The following is a 23317-nucleotide window of genomic DNA, read 5'->3' as shown; positions in this document are numbered from 1 at the left end:
GAAATAATGTGCATCATCATTTATTTCAGTTCAAAATTCTAGCTCCCAAAACAGGTATGTGGTTAAAGGAAATCATTTCCTGTACAGTTAAGGTCAGCAAGGTCATGTTAGGTACAGTGCCATTTAAGAGAGACCATCTTGACATGAGATGTCAGTGGCTATGAAAAGCAGACTTTTAATGGTGCGCTCCTACGATGGCGTTTCTGGTGGTCATGCTACATTCTCATGTTCCTTCCATTTTGCCTAAAACAGGTTTATTTGTCCACGAGGCGCTTAGGAGGTTCTGGACTTGAGGCCATGCACACACTTTAAGTAAATTCAGTCCATTGAAGTCAGCAGGGAAAATGTGACTAGAAAGGACACCTGAACATACTGTATTTTGGTAAACCACTGCTTATCTTCCTACTGTACTCAAATAAAAGCTGACATTTAGGATTAGTTCACATTAAGCTACATCCTTAATGAATATTCCCAGCTCCGAACTTCGTCAGCAAGCACAAAATGTGCATCGGTTAGCTCTGGGACATTAGCATTTATTATGTGGACTCAAGTTCATCAATGTCAGTCTTAATAATGAAAACTCAGGGCTAGCAATTTTTATGAGAACCCACCCACTCTCCCAAATGTATTGCCCTCCCCTCTCCCTAAAATCATAAGTCTTTAATAAAGCCAACATACAGAGAATTACAAAACAAAATGAGAACCGTAAAGGAAAATGACGAAGTGACTATGTACCTCGCTGGTAAACATGGTGGTGGTGGAAACTTATTCTTGCAGCACTATAATGCATTAACTAACTCTTGTTAAATATATGTATATATTTGGATATATATACACAAACTCATGAGAAAAAAACTTAAAAGTCTTAACTTTATTACATATTGTTTTTAGAACCATGATGATGGTTTGAGACAAAAAGGGTAAATGCGAATAAAAATTAAATCAAGTCTTTTTCATTCAAATGTTTTTTGTCGTTGGTAGTAGTGACACTGAATTGAGGCGATTTGGACAGCTTTCTTAATGATGGTTAGCAGGCCAGACGTTGGTGACATGTCCTCAGACAGGCCGTCCACCCTGTTTCTCTCTCATCCAGGTATGGATCCTCTCCTTCAGCTCAGGGACTGTAGAATTAACAACAGAGCGTGAGGACCATCAAAAAAAACTAAGTCATTTAATTTGACATTTAGAAGTCTTTAAATCACTTGCCTTGAATCTAAAACTAGATAATTGCTTTGCTTTTCCTAGTAAGAAAGACTTTTGCTCTTGCCTACATTAAACAGAACTTTACATGTAATTACTGGTGAAAAGGCATCATGGTGGGGTTACCTGACTCCAGCATGCTCTCGGTGAGTGGCTGCCTGTTAAAGGGATCAGTGGGGGAGTTAAGCAGGTGGCGCAAGATGATGGATCGGTCCATGATATTCCCCGAAGGCAGTATCACAGGGTCAGTCATCAGCGTGTCCATCAGAGGGTCTATTATAACAAAGTCATATGCACATTTTACAGACGATTAAGGACCAAACAAATACTCTTGAAATAATAAGAAACAAGCTTCTGTGCTACACAGAAAGTGACTTTTACCAGCAGCAGCACTGGCACCTTTCTTTCATCACAGCAAAAGCTATTGTCATCATATCCCATTTTCCTTTTTTAAATTTTAAAAAGGCAAAACAAACATCATAGCCTGCTCAACAGGTTGCTTCTTGTGTTTGGAGAGGACATCTGAACAGGGGTAAGCTAGTAGCTAATCTACCCTCTGGCTTTTGCAATTGTCTTTGAATTAAGAATGACTAAATTAAAGAAAAAATAAAGCAAACTTAACTAAATCAAATAACTAAATTAAATATTAGCACCATGTAAGGCATGTCTTTATCAAACTATTGTGACATGTCGAATCCAAGCTAGCAATAGTGTTTTATTTGACAGCAATATTGGTGCACCTATCAAAACACCAGTAAAGAAAATATCCAATAATACTTAATGAGAGCTTTTGATAAAGTGTGCCCTATAATGAAATGTCACAAGGTTGTTACAGCAGGACATGCATTACAGAAATAAAACCTGGCGTGGGAGATTTTAACCACAGAGAAAGATGATACTCAAGCCTCCTGTACGGCACACTCCTGTCAACTGTGGTGGGTTGGCTGGCATATCTGGGAATCAAAGGAGGTATGTGGGCCACGTTCTCTTCCTAGATTATATTAAGTCTGTGGTTATAGGATACCTTGCTCTAAGCTGTCTATATGACCTCTATCAGCTGCAAAAGCCCACAAAAATGTCTGGAATTCAACAGCAACAGAGGCTGCTGAAGATCCTGCCCGTCTGACTCTGCACTGACCGACATGAGGTCACACCAGAGTTCTTTTTCCTGCTTCGGGCCAAAGATTCAGTGACCTACTACTATGTGGGTAAGGTAACCACAAAAAAAACATTACATTTTAGGGGTGGGAGAAAAAAAAAAAAAAAAAAAAAAAAAAAAAAAATCGATTTACGTATATATTGGGATTTCTTTTCGTACAATTTTTAAAACAAATTCTTTCACCAGAATCAATATTTTTTATTATTTTTCTTACCAATGATTCACCTAAATATTTTCTATTCCTATTACATTTTATATTTAAACATTATACATTTTAATTAAAAACTGTTTGAAGACCTTGGTTGATGTTTAGAGTAATGCTGCTATAAGCAGGACAATATGAACACAATTTAAGATTTGGAGGCTTGAATTGTCAAAATACATGTAGGCTTGGGCATCTGTAATATTGGCAACTATACAGAAAAATGACAAACAGGCTTATGGATCCTCTGATAACATGGGATTGATAGTTAAGCACATACAAGTGGCATGTGAGTACAAATTCTGTGGGAAAGAAGATGCAGTGATTCTTAAAACAAGTTACCTCTACTGAATATACAGAGGTAAAATTTGCAGGTATGCTGCTTAAACACACTGGACACACACTGGACAGACCCACACACACACACAAAAACACACCCACACCTTTGAATTCGTCAGGTGCGTCACTGTAGTCCATTTCAGATTGAGAGTTCTTGGCGACTATTTCCTCCACCTTCTCCGATAGCAGCTTGAATTTTTCAATGGCAATAGAGGACTTAATACCAGCCTTCCTCATCTTTGAGATCACCTCTTCAAAGAGCTCGCGGCTGTACGACCGCTGCACATACACCAAAAAAAGGGAACATTTATTAGGGAGCTGCAAGAGAAGAGCGTCTTTGAGGTTTTCACTACCTTAATTGTGTGTTATTGGCATCATATTTAAGATGCCAATGTGCACTGTACATGCGTATGATTGGCGCTAGTACCCGGAGGTCCGCGTTTACCCGCTGGTAAACCTCCGCTGGATGACTCGCTTCAGCCTGTATGAAGTAGCGCTAACAAGTCATTCCAGTAAGTGTTGTTCAACAATGCTACATTATCGAGCACATGCAGCAGTACCACATAAACATGTTACAGTGATTATTTGGTCCCTAACTGATTTCTGCTTGCATTATATGAAGTGGATATTCATGAGAACAGGGTGAAACACTATTACATTCATCAAGTACAAAAGAATAATTCATTCTGTCTTCAAATCAATAAGGCCATGCCTGTGATGATCTACCACAATTGCCTGTGGCCTTTTCTAATGACCTTTATTCACCAAAACAAACTCCCACTTGTGTTCGGTCATTAGAGTCAGCAGTCTGTACTGATCAACTGTAAACTTTAGCGCCAACCTGGTCATCTGCAATCGCTTTAGCAAAGCGGGCACAGTCTAGCTGCAGGTAGATGTCAGTCAGCTGGTCTAAGAGCTTCTTGGGCTCAAAGCCATACTTCTCGGGGTTCTCCACCTTCAGGTCCCGACACTTAGGGCCACAGAGCTGCTGGAGGTTAAAGTTTAGCATGGCAGCTAAACGAGGCCCCAGTTCCTGTGTGAAAAAGAAGGCAAAGTTTAGAATCACTTGTTCGGCTCGGAGTGACCAATGTAAGCTGATAATTTTGCCTTTACATAATGGTTATTGTATAACTGAGAATACATTTCCACTTATAGAGCCTAGAATATATCAAGTTTAAGTGTGACCATTTTTCAAAATGTCTAGTGGGGGCAGCGAAACTTACAGGCCTAAGGAAAGGCTTCTGGACCTGCTTGGTGAGGATGTGGAACATTTCAACCGTCTCTGTGGCGAGGGCCAGATAGGAGCGAGACACCCGCTCGTCCTGAGTCAGCTGGGATTGGCGGCTCTGCTGCTGCTCCTAAAAGTTTGCAGATAATCACAAACAATATTATTCTAATCTATTCTGCAAGTTACCTTCACAGCTCAGCACAAATATGAGCGAGGCGACAACGTGCCGCAGCTCACACAATAACCACTTTGTTACCCATTTTGTCTTTGCTGCTTCATTTCTTTATCTCTTCTTTTTAAATTTAGCACTGTAATTTCTAACTGCTTTTTATTATCAAACTTCTGTGTTTTACTGCTGAAGTATATTAAGCTTAACCATTATTCTTGTCCAAATGCGTGTAATGCATGGTAAATAAATACAAGACCCTATAAGGCGGAGCACTGACCCTAGGCAGTTGTTCCCACTGCTCCTTATTTTTCATCTCTTCTTGAACTTCGTGGATACGCTTCAGGGACTCGAGGCTCTCGTCTAACAAGAAGGTGGTGTCATTAATCAGCATGTTGATGTAGCGCACAAACTGCTTGCCAGAGCTAGAGGGGAGTGAGCATGAAAAGAAGTGGGAAAAGTAGGTCAGGTTTGAATTGATTGCCACTGTCTCAAATCAAAATTGTGTAATTTTTTACATTACAGACACAAACTGTTTGTCAAAAGCAAACTCACTTGAACTCCTCCATGAAGGTGCCATGGTGGGCAAGGTTCTGCCAGAGACTCTTGAAGATAGTGCTGATATGGTACCGTATAGTAAACTTATCATAGAACTCACTGGTGGCGCCGGTATGCTCAACATCTGACAGAGGAGAGTTTTTAGTCAGAAAAAGAAAAAGGGAAGGATCAAGACCTCACTGTCAATAATCTACACTACATCCCATTCACTACAACAGCAGTTGTCAATTACGGTATACATAGAACTCACCAGTGTAGAACTTCATGAGGGCGGGGACCAGCTGTTTGACCGACAACGGGTGGTTCTCCATCATTTCAGAGAATCGCTGAGTACGAGGCTGTACAGCAGGGTTGGTGACAAACAACACCTCCACCAACTTGGCGATAAGATAGGGGTTCCTGATGTAGTTCTGGCTGCAGATGAACACCACCAAGAAGGTGACAATGTCCTGGACGCACGGCTCATATAAAACCTGGGGAGAATACCTGGAGGTGGAGGAGGGGATCAAACAAAACAGCTTATACATAACTCTTAGCATTAGCTTCTGTATTGATGTAGACTGGGATTTATAGCACAAAGAATTGTCACATATTTTGTATTGATAAATTACTACTTTGTGTGTCCCAGCTTTCTTTGACTTCTAATAGATCTTTTCCTATATCGTCCTTTTTACAACAGGCATGTGACAGTATTTTATTACTTTTTATTTTATCACTCCCATCCACAAGATGTGATTTGTTAAAACATGGTTGAACAATGAGACCAGTGTGCGAGACTAAACTATAAACTTACTGCACGACAAAAAGCAGAAACTCAGCCACATCTTCAACGTAGAACTCAGGCAGAGCAGCAAAGCTTTTGGGAATCTCAGGGTGCAGTGGCAGGTTAATGCTGTGTAAGGAATGAAGAAACAAACATGGTCCTTACATTATGATTTAGAATACACTCTTGAAGAGAAACACAGCATGAAAGATAGAAAAAAAACAAAGGCTTTGTGTGATACCACATCTGTTCCTTTTGCATCAAAACCACATCAAACAGTAACATTGTCCCGTGTGTTGGCTGTGTGGCTTAGTTGGGTTTGATATAGAGCCAGTTTGAAACGCTATAATGCTCATGTTTCATTGGCCAGTTACAGTGCCACTTGCACGTTTGTCAATCAAAATTGATATTGATATTGCAATATCCATAATCAATATCACATTTTGTCAATATCGTGCAACTCTAGTGGCAGGGCGACTCACTTCGGGTAGGCAGGGTCCACCATGCGAAGAATGAGCTGGATGACTGTGCTGTAGAACTGCAGACATCTGCGGAGGAGGTTCTCATCCAGAAGGCCCACGTCAGCACAAGCTTTGGCTCGCACCAGTTTCTGACAGGACAAAGTCACACACAGTAAGGATCACATCTCTCTAAATATGCTCTATCGTAGAATCCTGCATGCTTCAGCATTTAAGGATAGTCCTGGCTCCTCTAAAGTCCAAATATGGTTAACGGAGAGCTCAGTATTTGTAGGTATGTACCTTTAAATCAGTGTTCAAAGTTCAATCAATCAATCAATGAAAGACCGAGGGTGCGTCTAAACTAACCTTGAGCTGGGTTTTGCATCGCTTGAGCATCTCTCTGTGTCGACTAGCCAGGGGAGAATCTTTCCATTGGCTTTCACTGTTCTTCAGCTCCTCTACAGTCCTAACATGGGAAAAATACCATGAACATGCTATAAATACATGTGTGTATGTGTGTGTGCACTGCATTCTCCCTGAAAATAAATAAAATACCTGTTCAGTTCACGGATGGCTCGCAACCTGCGGATGTAACGTCTGCAGCCAGGCAGGATTGACAAATGGTGGGTGTGTAGTGTCAAGAAGAAACACTCTGTAGGGAACTTGGGTTCTGAGAATTTTGTAGGGTCTTCATCTGTCCATGTGAACAAATAAAGTTCATAATTTCACATACAGAAACACATACTACTATCAGTCAGACCAAGTCTGCCCGTATCAAAACCGTTAAAATTCAGCATAACTGCCTAAGAATTTATTTTATTAATTCATCATTAGGTCATATAGGTCGTAATGTAGGACATAAATACAGTGCAGCATGTGTAGCTGCTAGTAGCTGCTATTATTTTGTACATGACTCCAAATAAAGCAGAGGCAGAAGGAATACAGAGACAGTAACACAACAATGATTCATTGGAGACATATTGGATGACAATAAAAAATAAATCACAGATCTGGAATGTTGATAAATCATTCTGAAAACTGATGCTCCTCCATGTGTAATTAACAGATTTCTCAAAATGGCAGTAATCTATGAACAATGGAGTCGACTTACTCAAATTAGTACCAAAAAAGTACAAAAACTCCTTACAATTATAAATCTGTGTATTTTTATTAAATGTCAACTTACGCAGTTCGGCCATCCAGCTCTTTAGCTCCTCCATGGTGGCTTTCAGACGCGTCTCCTCTAGGCTGACAACAAGGCGACACCGTGGGTGGAAAATGTAGTAAGGGTCCACTGTCTCCAGCTTGATCTTCATGCTCAGCTGTTGCAGCACCCATAAGAAGTTGAGCATGAAGCCGTCTGTCGACACCAGCTTGTCATCAGTCTAGGAGAAAAGAGGGTGAATTTAGAACAATGGCAATGTTCAAAAGTTGTACCTACAACCTGAATATATGAACAAATCAGTTGTTTACAGTACAGTACATTAATGACACAGTGGGGGGCATAATTTTGCATAGTGTATTTTTCATTTATTCAAATTTCAGACTTAATAGAAATACACTTTAATCTACAGCAAAATACTAATAAATGTATACAAACATTTAAAACTGAATTGTATTTCTACACAACTGATTTTTCTCGTGTGTGTCAGTTTGGTAACTCAAAGTGACATATATTTGACTAATTCTGGTGGATGTGGAATTAACTAGGTTTGCAACTTACCTGCATCTGAGCTTTCTTCACATTGTAGTTGACCAGAGATGCCATGTAATTAAGAGCCCACTCGCGCGTTTCTCCATTTAGTAGAATGTTATGGAGAATTTTGAACAGGTCACCCTGAAAAAGATGACAAATAATTTCAACACATTATTCTTTACACAAAGGACAGCTATTGAATAAATGCATTATGAAGCTGAGACTCACCCTTGCCGACTCCAGGTAGTGCTGCAATGATTGGCTGACGACTCGCGTGTTCTCTATAGTGATGGCTGGGCCAGAGAAATACTTGTCTCCTACTTTTGTCTAAAGAAAAGAAGAAAACGACTTTATTCATTAAAGATTGTCTGTACTTTAAACAACTTGTCGGGCTTTCTTTTTGAAGTAATATTGAATTAGGTCTGCTCTCCATTGTCACTTTTCAGTTTTTGGCAGATCCTTGAAGTATGACAATACAATGCAAATTGGCTACAATCCAGTCCTACTCAGTTTTTATTTTTATTTTTTATTGAAAACGGATGAGACAACTCACATCATCCTCGGCAAACACAGAGAGGCTGAAGAAGGCTCCCATGTAGGACAGTCTCTGGATCTCTCTGCCACAACCAGGACTCAGAGGTTTGGGACACCACAGAGGCAGTGAAGTTGCCTGTACAGAAGAGCCATGACAGACACATTTCATGGGGGGTAAACAGTTTTTTGTGTTGAACATTTAACACATTTTATTGTCCAGTGGTGCTAGTAACATCCCATCATCCAAAGGCTAAATTCCAGTGAAAGGTCTGTCAACAGCTGTGGAAAACAATGAAGTCAAAGTACTGTGTTCCTACCTGCTTACTCAGTTTTAGTTACTAATAAAAAAAAAAATTAAATAGATATATAGCCTTTATTGTCATTGTACATGGAATCTTACAATGAAATTTGAAGAGCTCTTCTGTTCAGTGAAAGATAATTTAAAAAATGCCTTATTGTCAGAAAAAAAACATGCAGTAGTTATGATATTAATAACATAATGAACAAACACACAGTTAACAAGCAACTAAGTGACCTTAATATAAACTCAAAGAACTCTTGATTTGAGAGGTTGCTGTTGCTAAATATAGGCTTTTCCATGCACGGGGGGGATTTTGTCTTGCCCTTCTTCTGTGAAGCATAAAGAAGACGGAGTGTTATGAATAAAATAAGCAGAGCACATTCTTCTTTGCGGTCGTCAACTGGCGATGCTGGTATGATGAAGGTATAAACCACGCCAAACTTGCACATACTTAGAGATTAGAACTAAAATGTTTAGCGACTTGAATTGAGAAATAAACAGCCTAAATAATCTGAGCCATGAGGACATAATGATGAACACTTTAGTGCCATAATGTAGCTTTGGCAACTCAAAAGGTATACTCACCAAATTGCACACTGGGTGAGTCTTTCCAAACTTGATTTCACAAAGCTCAGCTAATGCCTGTAAAAACAAAACAAAACAATGCTTGACTCAAGTTTGGTTTACAGGTAAATTAGTTACACTGTATGACTTTTAGCAATCGTGTGAGATTAGTTGATTATTCAATATATTATTTACTTGTTACATTTGTAATAAGCTAATTACAACCAGCAACATGCAGCCTGCAATATAATTTAACACACTCCAATGACAAAGTTCTAGAAAATGAACTACTTGAATACACCAAATTCCAAAGCGTCCAAATCAGAGGAGATCAGTACTTTATTATTGTGTTTGCTAGCATGGATGAAGAACTGAGAACCAAGATGGAACTGTCATAGTCAGGCACTCCAAGCGGCAGGGGGGAGGGGGTGAGGTGCCTTGGTCAAGGGTGTCTCTGCAGTGCCCAAGACGTGAACTGGCACTTCTCCAGCTACCAGTCACTCCATTCCTGGTCTGCACTCGACTTGAACCGGCACCCAAGTCAAGTTCCTACTGACTGAACTACTGCCGCTCCCCAGGAGGTAAGATAGGATGAGATTAAATTGTCAAAGCAGGAAGAGAATAATCATCATACCCATCCATGAGGAGAATCAAAACCATGAAAACACTATTATACTGCATATTTACATCTGCACACATGGGTACTATACTGTACATATAGAGCTATCCCTCTACTGAGCAGACAGGTTGTCTGACAGGCTGCCAGGACCTCATTATGTACTGCATATATCCTGCAATTGTAACTACAGTACATTTAAGTCTCATCTCACGCCTGGTACTACAGCAGAGATCTTCAACAGGGGGTCCGGGACCCCTAGGGGGTCCTCAGAGTTACTGCAGGGGGGGCCGCCAAATTATTGTTCATTTCCTGAACGTTTTTTCAGAAATTAAAAAGGTCATAACATGAATCCAACATATTATTAGCCAATAAAAAAAAAAAAAAAAAAAAAGCCTGTTTGTGAAAAAGCCCCAACAAATATTAGGCTTATTGGTATGTATGTAAGGTTGTCACTAAAATAGCCATCCACAGATACAGTTTATCCTAAGGATTCAATGTATGTTTAACATTAAAAGATGATTCATAAATCATGCCCACAATTATTATTTTAATAGCTTAGAATTCTATGCACTAAAAAAGGTATGTATAAAGGCTTTAGGCCGCCCTACAGGTTATTGAAAGGCCCAACTTCATTTTATACAACATATGTAGCTGATGCATCTCTTTCTCAGCTAAGGGGTCCTTGACTTAAAAAATGTTGAAGACCCCTGTACTACAGTATGGGTCAGGCCAGGACAACATCTCCTTACCATAAGGGGAAATTTAAAGTTGTCACTGTCAAAGGAGCATTCTTTCACTGCAAGAGCCAGCCCATGGAGGATGGGAATGAAGATCTGAAAAACAAGAAAGCAAACATGTCATGCATCAGTGCCATGTCCACTTTTAGAATTGCATTTCTAGCTCACAGTATAAAGTTGTCGGATGTTGGCCTTATTATTGCAATTCCTTCATCACTGTGAAGGTGCTTTAGAGTGACCACCCAATAACATGTATGTACATAGACTGTGTAAACTGCTACTGTACTGCATATCATAGGTTCATTCTTCCCTGTAGAGACAGATTTAATCAAACCAAACATCAGTACAGTGTAGTTCAATCTGCCCTTAAGAGTGAATATGAGATATGGGGTGACTTCTTGCCCCAGTGTCTTCTGGGATAGGTTTTAGCCAAAGTGACCCGAAATAAGTATCAACATGTACCAAAAATGGACGGACGTGCTTCCCACCTGACTGAAAACTTCTTCCTCCTGGTGGGTAATGCGCACAAGCTCCTGAATAAAGCCATAAGGAAGGTTCCGACACAGCAGATAAGGTACCAGCAAAGACTGATGGAGAGGGCTCCTACGCGTAGAAAACATAGAAAGTTAAGCATTGTGTGGAAATGAAAATTTTCTGACGTTTGTAGAGTGAAGTTGAAAAGTAGTTGCTACGGAGACTCAGACTAAAACGAAAAGGAAAAGAACGTACACAACTATAACTAAAGAAAAGAAAATAACCCAAAGATGGTCACAGTGTGTGGCTGGCTTACTTACCGGGGCTGGGTCAGGGCGCCTTGCAGGACCAGGGCAACATGGGAAATACACTGTGAGCGAATGTTGCTGAGAAGCTGGCTGACATTTGGTTGGCTACACATCTAAGAGAGAAACAGAAATGGATTAGCCTGGGTAAACCCTGACGAACTTCCGGCAAATTTGAGATTTGCTCTGCAAGTCAGTCTGGCGAAGAGCCCATTCAAACCCATTTCCAATGTCCCCAAAATTGAGGCACCAATCACAACCGCTGAGGCGGGCTTTACACCAATCACAACCATTGATGGGGGGCTTTACGCAACGACGATAGCGCAACGACGATAGCGCAACGACGATAGCGCAACGACGATAGCGCAACGACGATAGCGCAACGACGATAGCGCAACGACGATAGCGCAACGACGGCGAGAGCAGCTTTGTTTACATTCAACAAGACTGCTACCGAAACGCAGCATCACTCGGATCGTTGGTCTGATTGGTTGAAGGACTTTCCAATGCGCCCAGAGGCATTTGAGCGGCGTCCGTTGGTGACGCCACTTTGGAAATGAACGGTCAACGAACCTTTCCCAGACCCACTCTCAATTACAACTGAGAAGGGTCTGGTGTCAACCAGGCTAGGAATGGATAGGACAAGAGAGTTAACAGTTAGAGGTTAATGTAAAATTGTATGCTGTTGCTTTCTCAGAAACTCTCTCTGGGCTCTGTTCTCTGCTTCACTTGTTTCCAGACCACCTGGCCTACAGTCTCTGAGGTACTAACTGTTCTTCGGTCCTCAGGACATTTTGTAACCAATTAAGACATGATGAATAAGCTGAAATTAACTATAAGAAGGATTGATTGATTTAATCTCTAAATATGAAAAGAACAATACTTTTAGTATAAATCATCTGAATAAACATTTATTTGTCTTACAGAGAGACACTTACCTTAGGAGCTTTCCTCTCCTCCATGCCAACACTGTCAAAACGCTCAATGAGGTAGTTCAGCATCTCTGTCTCTTTGCATGCTTCAATGGTGAAGCGGTCGCTGGCTGATTCGCAGGACATCCCCACTCCACATGCACCAAGACTATAAACAAAAAGGTAAACAACAAGGACACAGTGCAGCTCATTAAATAACAGAAAACATCACAGCACAGAGAGATATAGCGTTAGCATCAAACAATCATGTATGCATGGTTAACAAACTCAAACCCACTCTCAAGGATCCTGAAAGAAACAGACTATAAAAGCATTAGTGACAGCATTGCAGCATCTCAGTAGTGGGCTCTTGAAACAGAAAGAGATAATATTAAAACATTCAAGAGCTGTCTGCAGAAAGTCTATAAAGCTGATATTAGGATTCAGTCTCCCCACGTTTAACTGACAAAGGTGGTGACAAGAGTTGAAATTGCTGTTAGTGGTCAGCTGTAACTGCAAAACCTATATGTGAGCTACTTCAAAGCATGGCAAACCTTAGGAGGTAAGTAAATTAACTTTGTAAGCAGAAATATCACCTCTGCCCTGTGTTACAATTGCCCATGAAGCTTAAAATAAAATCAACACATTATACTGTCAAATAACAATGTAACTTTATTCTCCTGAATAAAGATGTGATGCAAGGTAAACTAAATCTAACATATACACTTAACTACATGGTCAAACAAATGTCCATAAAGAAGGGAATCTCACATAATATTGCCTGATCATTACATTAATAAGACACAGTTCAAGTCTACCAAAGGCATAACAGTCTCATGCTGTACTAACGGGGTTAAATGATATTGAAGTTATATGCAAGTTTAAAATACTGTTTCAGGGTTGAGTATAATTTCTCTTGAATGTGCAAGATTGTCTTGTACATAAAAAATATACTGCATGCATATACTCCTTTTCAACTCAAGTCAACTAACTTAACCCAATAAATAGGGACCACTAGGCAAGGAAATGTCTTAAGATGGGACAGCATTTGGAAGGTTCAGGGTTACAGTTACTCTGGCAGACCTCAACCACAAAGAAAGTGGATGTATTCTATGCAGCTCTGTAGAAAGAGTATTTAATACTTACCACATTATGTATTAAAAGTTATACTTAAGGGACCTTATGTCTAAACGTCTGATGAAAGATGGCAAAGCCTACATCAGTTTATTTTTCACCACTCTACCCTGGTGTGTTTGTGGCCGTTAGTGGTAAGCCTCGTGGGCCCACTGGATCATGCAGTGGACACATAACTGAGCAAGCACACACAAACGCACACACCGTGCAGCGGTGTACCTGGAACCAAACTGAACCCGTGAAAAATCCTCCTCCTCCTCAGAATCTTCATCACTGCTGTCCTGAGACATGTCAGAGAGGGCAAAGAACAGGACCGACAAGGGGCTAACACGACGAGGAAAAGACAAGGAGAAAAGGATGGAAGAAAAGAGGATGTTGTGCAAGCATGAGGAGACAGAAGGGAAGTGGAAAAACTTGAAGACAAATGTGGAATGGTAACATGTCACAAGAAAAGAGGACAAGGAAGAGGGGAGCAGCAAGGAAAGGATGCTGGAGGGTTGCATGCTTGCTTGAAGACTACTTCTTGTGCTGCTTTTTAAATATTCATTAATGCCATTTTATCTGCAGCTTTTATTCCCTGTCAGTCAGTTCAGTTATCGGTTGAAGAAAAAAGGTTCTGTCACAATCCCTCATACAACTTGTCTTGAGCAAGCCAATGCAAAGAGGCGTAAGCCACATCTTATTTGCTCGAGAATTTCATAGCAACATAGGACCTATAGAACATGTTTGTTAAACTATATCTACCATCAGTTATTTGCAAATGGGTTAGATCTTTCAAAATGATAACATGTTAGCAACAAGCAATACTAACTAAAACTAGAATGCCTGTTAATTGTCTCAACACCCTGTATATTAGCATTTTTGGTTAAATCTCAAGTAATGCAAGTAAAGATTGAAATGTTTTATTGTATATTTAATAATTCCCTCAAACTTAATCACGATTTGTAACAGACAACATACTCTATAGAGTTCCAGCAGCAATTGCTGTATGTATGTATGTAAGTATGTATGTATGTATGTATATATTTTGCAATTGCTGCTGGAACTCTATTTTTATTAACTTAAGATTTGTAAACATAAAAAGGTTGTTCATTGACGTTTAGACTAGCAGTCTAAATATTAGCCAGTTGAGATCATTATAAGTTTGTGTAGATGAGAACTGACTGAATGAAACTTAGCAAAAGAAGCAACATACAATAAAAAAGGGATCTGACCAAAGACTCAGTTCACACCCAACCTCAAATCTTGTGGTTCTCAAAAAGTTATGGTTTTAGTATGCTTACATGTGCACCACACACCAACATGCAAATAGCAGATGAGATACCTAGACGGTGGGATCCTGGAAGCAAAAGCAGCCTGTCGGGTATTCGATCTGGGAGAAGGGGGCACCATGGGAGGGGGTGTGGAGGAGGGTTGGTTGCGAGCCCTAGGTGAGCTCAAGGAAAGGGACTGGGGGCTGGGTGGTGGCACAGGAACTGGGGTGTTAGGAGGAACAGAGGGCCCTGCAGGGCTAGGAGAGGGTCCAGAGAAGCTAAATCCTCTTTGACCCGGGCTAGATAGGGAAGGCGCCCCCCAGGGAGAGGAGACAGAGTAAGGCCGATAGCGCTGGGAGATGGGCATTGGAGCAGATGGAGGGTTGAGAGTGTTTCTCGGAGTAGTAGTAGCGGGTGGGCTAGGGGGCACAATGAATTGCGGGGTAGAGGGTGTGGAAGGTACAGAGGGTGTAGTAGGGGTGAGGAGAGATGGGGAGGTCCTCTTGGCTGCATCCAAAGCCATCGACTGAGGACTACCACACCCATACAGACTGTGGACAACATTGACACGATGATTGGCAAAACTCATCTAACAAATTTGTCTTAAAAAATAGAAATGATCAAAGCAAAATCTGAAAATCTAGGAAAAAATGAAAAACACATGGCAGCTTCCAATCACATTAAATATCAATAGAGCACACCTTTGAGGCGAGTATAGGTGACCAATCGAGAGCATTGATATGTCACTGGGAGTTACACTGTCAGAGCTCATTATACTGAGTTAAGGCACTTGCCTGGACAGAGAGCTGGCTCCAAAAGACCCTGCACTGGGGCCCATGGGGCTGCCAGCTTGGCTGGAGGGCTGCACCAGCGTCAGACGGTGGTCGGGGGATTTGGCTGCAATTGGCTGAGAGGTGGCGGTCAAGCTGGCAAAAGGGTTGTGGACACGTGACTGGGTGGACATCATTAAGACTTCCATCAGGATCTGGCCAATCAGGTCTTTGAAGTCAGAGTATACTACAGGAGACGGGAAAAAAGATAACAGTCAGGTTATCCAATGTAGGAAGTGAGTTGTAACCAAAACTTTGCCTTTTCAGTCATTCAGCTCATTACAGTGGCATAGATAAAGACATTATTCAGTGACATACCATCTTTAGGGTTCTGGTGGAACTCTGCAGCTAGTGAAGGGAGGAAGATGACATCTCTATCCTGCTCCTTCCACGATACGCGAAGGATTTTACAAATGAGCTGCAGCGCCTGTTCTTCTGAGACATCTGAGTTTGCAGAGGTTTCCTGAGGTGCAGAAATAGCGAGAAAACACTGAGGGTTTGATCACAATCTAGAGTAAACTAAATGGACTAGCATTACTCGGATTATCATGATACGAATCATCATCTCGTTATTACTCTGGTCTATCAAGAAACAGGTTTGTATCAATGAACTGACATAAATGAAAACAAAACCAAGAATAGCACCTGTGGAAAGTCCCTAATCACCTTCTGTAAATACCCAAAGACTCCTTTACTTTAGTTACTCATTTAATCTCAAAATGGGCATGATCAAAGTCAAGTAGGCTAAAGACAAAAAAAAAAAAAAAAACTTGAGTAATGTTCACTGCTACGGTTTACCTTTTCAGTCAAGTTCCTCTTCTCCCTGCGATCGCTGTCCTCCACCTCCATGTTCTCTATCCCTGAGTCCACATCCACCTGGGACATGCTGGAATAAGACAGAGGTGCAGTGCTTAGAAAGTATCTTCATGCCTAAGCAGACCATGCTTACACGCAAGCCCTCGATGGTCCATATAAAATGTTGCATTTGTCTCATCTCTTTCACAACAAACCTCATAACCAGAGCCAGTAAGAGCAAAACACATGGCCATGCTACGAAACACTAATTTGTATTCATGTTGGCGCTACAAATATTCACAAGAAGAATACAACTTTGAAGTAATTTCAAAAGGAGCAAGTCACTCTTGAATATTGTTACACCTTTATATAGAAACAATCTGTGATCTTTAATGCATTTCTGTGGTCATCTTGTAAATTAATGTTCCAATACACCTTTTTGGTGTGAATCATGAAAACTTGTCACCATTGGAATCTAATGTTACTGATATAATTCAAGCTGACCACAGACTCTGTTCTCCATGATGGAGAAAACTATATCTATTTTACAGTCGGCCTTTAAACACACAGAAGAGTTTTTTTTTGATCGTCAGATTTTTAATGGAGTATCGTTTTTGAAAATATTTTGAACTGGTTATTACAATATGCCATGAAAAACTCTTACCTCTTTTCACAGGAGGCAGTGTCAATGTCCATGCTCTGCGATCGAGACAGACTCTGGGACTGAGTCTCAAGGCTGTTGGAGGGGGAGCTGGAGAGGGAGCTCACACCCTCGCTGCTCTGACTACCATATGCCACACCTGCAAAAGCAAAAACACCACAACTGAACACCTTTGAAGGTTTTTACATTTGTTTGCTTTTCTCTGAATGTCTAGACTGATCGAATCTCTGCAATCGAAGCCCCCTCACTCTGCAGAGACCTACCAGAGGAGATAAGGTTTGCAAAGACAGTTGGATCTACTAGATCTGCTCTAAAAATGGTATCTATTACAGCTCATTTAAATTTTTGTACTTGGAGCCTTTGTTAGTTTTATTTTATATTCATCATGCTATGATGCCTCAGATTTAGTTTTTGTACAATATGGTATCACACTTAATAAACTTTGTTTATTAGCTTTAAGTAGCTACTTAGTTTTATTTTTTATGTCAGGACTATTGTTTATTGAAGAACAAATGGTTTAGCCACACTAGGTTAGCAAAGGCTCAGATTGTTCTTTTTGATCAACATGGGGTGCTATACCTTTATAAGCCCTGATTAAAGCAAACAGGTAGAGAGAAAGCTGATTATCACCCAGGATCCTAGTGTGGGTGAAGGGCTGGAATTAACAACTCACTCCTGGTTGCACAATAATCATAATTACCATAAGTTAAATACAGATAAAAAAATACTGTTTACATTGGTTGCGTCAAGGACAAACAAATACATTAATATGCAATGAAGGCTTGTGTAACTGCCAATATCACAAATTTCCCCAATTATGAAAAGTACCACTGGCCCTACAAGCCATAAAAGGCAGCCTTCTATAGCAACAACACAACATCTATACATTCCAACAAACAAAGCCAGGAAATGCACTCACTCTATCCATACATCGCTCACTAGTGCATTTTCCAGAGCAATGCATAAAAGCATCAACTCTGTACAGCAAGCCTACACTCACACAGGGACACTGGCTGCTGCTGTTTGTGTTAATGTCATGGGTGTATGACTGGTTCTTGGCTGTTCAAATATCAAGGTCACAAATATAAAAGGTCCCTTTCAGTGATGTGCTCCAACAACCAAGGTTTTTTTTTTTTTATCTTCCAAGCCTCAGAGACGATGTGTCGCAGGACGATTAGGATGATGGTGTTAGACTAAGATCATAAAACAGGTTAATAATAAAAACTCTATGGTGACAACCGGAGAAAGCAGAGTGGATCCTGGCCTGTTGTTAACATTAATCCTAAATCGCAAGTATTTAACCTAAAAAAAATATTTCACTGAAATTGTGGCTTGTACGATTTCATGTGACAAATAAAAATGTATTAAAGTATTGCCTGCAATAACAGTTAATATGACAAAATGATTAAATACATCTCAAAACCTGATCTATTGTAAGAACCTATTCAGTTCTTACCAGAGGTGCCCATAGGAGATGTGGCTGGGGTGCCACTGTGGACATTGAGCCCCAATGATTGAGAGGCAGCTGGTGGCAGGGGCTGGGGTACGGCACCTGAGGGTCCAGGGAGGGGTCCTGGGGGAGTCTCTCTCTGTGGGGATGTCAGGGGTGTGCTGAGAGGGGTACTGGGTTGTGATGTCTGTCCCCCTGCCAGTCGTGCCAGGCGCCTTCTGCGGATCTTAAATGAACATATCAGCAGATTTACACATTCACTAAAAGTACTATGGAAGCTCACTGGAACACCCTATATAATGTTAACCTATATTGTTGAAATGTATATGATTTACTTTATGTTAATGTATATATTAAAAAAAAGTATGTGTAATGATTGGCACAATCAGTCTGGATAAAATAAGAAATGTAAGGTGACATGTTGTTTTTCATTATCCATCTTTGTTAATTAAATATATACACAGCTAAATAAGCAACCTGTTATATTTATAATTTTTTATTTATTCCAGCAACATTTGCACTTTTGCATTGCCCTACTGTATTTTGTTTACAATCCTCATATAGCCGTTTGTTTACATGTGTGTGTGTGTGTGTGTGTGTATATATATATATATATATATATCTTATAAATTTAGTAGTCATTACATTTGTTGTCCTTGTTTTAAACCGTATGTCTATTTCTGGGTTTGTACTTAAAGAGCAACAAAAAGCCGGAGTCAAATTCCTTGTATGTGTAAACACTTACTTGGCCATTAAAGCAAATTCTGATAATTAGCCACAGATATAAGACATACTGAAGCAGTGATCGGTTTTCATTCGTCGGTTTTGCAGTAACATTGTCTTAAACTTAAAATACAAGCCTTGTCGAATAGACAACATAACCTACATTACGAGTCAGATGTGAGATATAGGTATAAACGTGCAACTCGACAGAAGACCATTACTATAGTAAATCAACAGCACACTTTTAGAGTAGCTAAATACGGGTAACGTTACAAGGTGACAAAGAAAGACCACTTTATAAAATGTTATGTGTGGTTCAAGGGTGAACAGCTCAGTGGTCACATAGTCGGCCCACAGATGGTTGCACAATGGTGGGGTTTTTATGCTGAGTCGTCTCGCAGGCTAATTTTTTGGCTGTTAGCAAAACAACGTTAGCAACTGCCAGCTTGCTCTATGAGCTTGCTTAACATTACCGCAGGAAAACATGCCAAATAAACTCAGTACACAAAATGTAACGTTATCTGTCAAAATGCAACGTGTAAAAACACGTAAAGTAAAAATAAGACAATGTTTAAATGAATTCAGTTTTACATATAAGCAATGTAATCCATGGGTCAGTTTGTGCACAGTATTTAGCTATAGCATTACGTTTGCTAGTTAGCATTTTGCGCCGGCTAAATTAAATCAACGTATTGGTAACGGTGACAGAAATATACGAACACATCTAACTTCTAGTTCGTTCACTCGGTTATATTAACTGACTCCTACATAAAAATATTAGGGGTCAAATTTATTTATGCTGGTGTTGAACAAGCGTTAAATGTGGGATTTTGTCGCGGATACATTTCTTCAGTTTAGAGTCGATGCTAGCCTCTGAGCTAGCTCTAGTAGCAAGTCGGCTAGTGGCAAACCGTTTGACATGAGGTCCGAAAGGAAAGGAAAGAAAAATTGTAACTTTAGCAAAATAGAGGTACATTAATTCTCGGCACTCATTTTGAATCTCCATTGTCCCTTACCTCATCTGCGCTCAACTCCTCCATCGCAGCTACGTTAGCTCGCTATTTCACTTTCAACGGCTTTAATGTGTGCCAGCCAGAGCCAGCTAGCTCGCCTGTATAAGAACTAAATATGCATAGTCCAACTCGTTAAACAAATAAGTGTCAATCTTGATTGTCTTTTAGATTAAATTCTAGGACGCCAGCATACGGAGGGTGGGTAGATACAGTTCCTCAATGAAGTCAAACGTTTGCTAGTTTTCTACCAAGAATGAAACAAAAAGAAAAGTAGCTAGCTATTATACGTCAAAATACAGCAGCAGCCATTTTGGTTCTACAGGTCACGTGACCTAAGAGCCTACTGGGGAGGCTTTACCAGATGGGCTTCACTGTGTCGCACAGACAAATTCACCTGACTATTTCACCTGTGATATATCTGTGTGTATGTTATTGTGCCAATGTAGCTAATTGTTTGCCATACTAATGGGTTGATTGCCAGCTGTTAAATTAGTAAGATCAATGCTTGTACTTTGTCTTTTACATATTTTTTTAATTGCAATATTTCTATGTTAGGGCTGGACGATAGGGAGAAAATCAGATATCACGATATTCTTGACCAAATACCTCAATATCGATATTGCGGCGATATTCTAGGGTTGACAAATGGTGCTCTAACAAAACATCTTCATATTTCCATTTAAAATAAATAATCATCAGTAATATGGACATAATGTCTAAGTAGGGGGAAAGGCAAATAATAGAACAGCTAGAACAGTCTGGTAAGTTCAGAAAAGTACATAACTTTAGTAGATAGCAGATCAGCTACAGTATACAGCCCCATTGCATTAAATCACAGATTTATTATATCACAGTTCCTGCCTCATCATCACCTGTGGGATGAATACATGACACAGGCCAGAGTGTGAGAAACAAATAGCATACAATTAGAAAAATATGATTGGTTATTTTACTGAAGACAGAATAACAAGAAGGAATAGCTAATAAATGACAAAATATGCCACTTCAGATTTCTTTCAAAGTCCATTTTATTATACATGGTTCATATAAAACTGTATTCGACATATACTACACCTCACTTTCTGTTGTTCATTGAATATAATGTATGTGCATTGACAGATGATTTTTTTTTTTTTTTTTTACAAATAGTTCAAACAATGACAAATGGACAGCACAAGCCAGTGCAAAGAAAATGTGGTTTCAAATTTGCTTCATCAGAGATTTGAAGGAAACATAAGGTTTGCACTAAACGGAGCCTGCATTGAGTCTTTAGCCAGCTTAAAGGAGCCAAAAACAGGCTTACCACTTAGCTACAGACCAGTGTCGCCCTTTATATAAAGGGTGCTATGAAACATAAGTGATACAGTGATGCCATCTAGTGGTGTAAATCTATATCCTGACAGGGAAGATATTCTCTCCCGAACAAAGTCACATTACATAGGAAATACCACAAACTTAACTTTTCGGTGTGTTTTTGTTTTTCAGGGTTTAGAGTGATGGATCTAACACATTGTGCCTTTCATCACAGTTCTCCCGAAATACAACTTTCATTCCTCTTTACTCGTTCACATTCTTCTTAAAAACCTGCTTGCAGACTTCTCCTTCACAGTACAGCTCCTGAAGGGTAATAGGTCACAGAAAATATTTATTTAACATGATGTTAACTAAAATGTTATTAAAACGCACAGAAATATAAATGTGGGACACTTTATCAATTTATTTTTGTGCATTATGTGGAACAAATAATTAAATTGTCCATATTCTTACCAGATGTAGCTTGTCCTCTTCCATCCAGTGAGCCCATCCCCGGTTCTTCTTCTCTCCAGTCTGTTCACACACCAGTTTATTCCCCTCCCATGTCACCAGTGACTGCACAGGTGGCAGAGAAGGAGAGAAAGAGTGTAAATCACAACATAGAACCAGTTAAGCAGCCCAAATAAAATGTAAAACACATCACATTAATTACATGTGCAATCATTATGCTCATTATCACTTTGAACACACAATTCATCAGCTATTTATCTTCACCTTGACATGTCTGTTGTCCAGTCCCCGGGTAAACTCCCCATTCTCCTGACCCACTCTAAAGGAGATGGTGTAGTTTTTGACGGTGCTGATGGTTTTGATGATGTACTGGTCCCCCTGCTGCTCGATCACCTTCCTCTGCTTCAATTTCAGAGCAATCTTTCGGACGGGACGGCTGATACCTGGAACGGTAGAGTAAGTGTTTCAATCCAAAGGCTACAGAGACATCTCCCTCCCACAGTCCTATGCATACCATAAATAGCTAGTTAAATAAATAGTTAAATAGTTTCACTTTCATTTTATTATTTAAGATTTTTTGGAGCTTTTCCCTTTATTTGATAGTGACAGTGGATAGACAGGAAAGGTGGGAGAGAGATGGGGGATGACGCGCAGCAAAGGGCCGCAGGTCGGACTCGAACCTGGGCTGCTGCAAAGGACTCAGCCTACATGGGGCGTACGCTCTTACTGGGTGAGCTAGAGATTGCCCCCCTAGTGCTTTATTTTATGTTGTATAATGTTATATCTGCATGTATTTCACAGCATAATTAAAGTCAGAGCAATATAAATGCAAACATCTCAGGTCACTCAACATTTAATACCTGAGAACATTTTTGGATTAAAAAGTGCTTTAAGGACTTACCCAGTGCAATCATGTAGCCCTCAAAGTTGACATTGCTGATTAAGTCCCATGTACCACAGAGGTTGGCTGGCATTTTGATGACCTTTTTATTTTTTCCTTTCCTCCTGAGATGCGTGCAAATAAAATGTGACCCTCAAGTTGCTGGGCTGGTGAGTTCTGAAAACAGGCTGAGAAAACGACCGTTTTGTGAACGACCTGGAGGTATAAAAGGTAGGTGTGCCTTTACCTCATACGCTGACGCCTGAGGACCATGTGAGGGAGAGGAAGTTGCTCTCATCAGTGCCAGGGTGAAGCCAAGAAGCCAGACACGTCAGACTGGTCTCACCACAAACGTCTCGGAATAATAAACCCTTGATAATTTGCCTCACGTGTCACACATTAATTGCACACCCAAGCAAGGAAAACACACAAGGCAATATAATGTTAACCTTAATATTTGGAGGAAGGCTTATTTATGATCCTTCTTGTTTGGTATTTTTGGCCTTTATCTGTCACATTACAATAAACAGTGTAAATATAGTAATTCAAAAACTTTTCTGTGATACAACTTTATCAATAAAAAAGAGAATATCACAA

General features: G+C 40.1%; 2 protein-coding genes across 4 annotated transcripts; both read right to left on the bottom strand.

The window, feature by feature from the left end:
* Positions 1–4: 4 nt before the first annotated feature.
* On the bottom strand, positions 5–20446 carry ube4b (ubiquitination factor E4B, UFD2 homolog (S. cerevisiae)). Of its 3 annotated transcripts, XM_028582520.1 has the most exons (29): positions 20080–20446; positions 18347–18566; positions 16894–17029; positions 16233–16320; positions 15753–15897; positions 15399–15621; positions 14676–15155; positions 13571–13675; positions 12245–12386; positions 11322–11422; positions 11016–11130; positions 10540–10623; positions 9193–9249; positions 8326–8442; positions 8001–8099; positions 7800–7913; positions 7263–7461; positions 6632–6770; positions 6443–6542; positions 6098–6225; positions 5646–5744; positions 5103–5338; positions 4850–4976; positions 4575–4719; positions 4124–4258; positions 3742–3933; positions 3005–3179; positions 1327–1473; positions 5–1121 (listed from the first exon to the last, which is right to left on the bottom strand). In XM_028582520.1, exons 1-29 carry the CDS (start codon positions 20101–20103, stop codon positions 1057–1059), a joined length of 4137 nt encoding a protein of 1378 aa, XP_028438321.1. In that variant the 5' UTR covers positions 20104–20446; the 3' UTR covers positions 5–1056. The 3 variants fall into 3 exon arrangements, with proteins under 3 accessions (XP_028438321.1, XP_028438322.1, XP_028438323.1); XM_028582521.1 differs by lacking the exon at positions 13571–13675; XM_028582522.1 differs by lacking the exons at positions 13571–13675; positions 14676–15155.
* Positions 20447–21485: 1039 nt separating this feature from the next.
* rbp7a (retinol binding protein 7a, cellular) lies at positions 21486–22894 on the bottom strand. The gene is made up of 4 exons (XM_028582818.1): positions 22742–22894; positions 22105–22283; positions 21844–21945; positions 21486–21693 (listed from the first exon to the last, which is right to left on the bottom strand). Exons 1-4 carry the CDS (start codon positions 22812–22814, stop codon positions 21634–21636), a joined length of 414 nt encoding a protein of 137 aa, XP_028438619.1. The 5' UTR covers positions 22815–22894; the 3' UTR covers positions 21486–21633.
* Between the last annotated feature and the right edge of the window lie 423 nt (positions 22895–23317).

Source organism: Perca flavescens, chromosome 7 (assembly GCF_004354835.1).
Source record: "Perca flavescens isolate YP-PL-M2 chromosome 7, PFLA_1.0, whole genome shotgun sequence".
In the NCBI taxonomy this organism is placed as follows: Eukaryota; Metazoa; Chordata; class Actinopteri; order Perciformes; family Percidae; genus Perca; species Perca flavescens.
The sequence above is the reverse complement of the archived record's forward strand: the minus strand, read 5'-3'. Positions and strand labels throughout refer to the sequence as shown.

Coding starts and splice junctions, on each gene's coding strand:
- ube4b (XM_028582520.1), bottom strand. CDS start 20,103: ATGGAGGAGTTGAGCGCAGATGAG. Junction 6,543..6,631: donor GCCATCCGTGAACTGAACAG/GTATTTTATTTA, acceptor TTCCCATGTTAG/GACTGTAGAGGAGCTGAAGA. Junction 6,226..6,442: donor GATGCAAAACCCAGCTCAAG/GTTAGTTTAGAC, acceptor TTGTCCTGTCAG/AAACTGGTGCGAGCCAAAGC.
- rbp7a (XM_028582818.1), bottom strand. CDS start 22,814: ATGCCAGCCAACCTCTGTGGTACATGGGACTTAATCAGCAATGTCAAC. Junction 22,284..22,741: donor GGGCTACATGATTGCACTGG/GTAAGTCCTTAA, acceptor CTACCGTTCCAG/GTATCAGCCGTCCCGTCCGA. Junction 21,946..22,104: donor TGGACAACAGACATGTCAAG/GTGAAGATAAAT, acceptor CCACCTGTGCAG/TCACTGGTGACATGGGAGGG.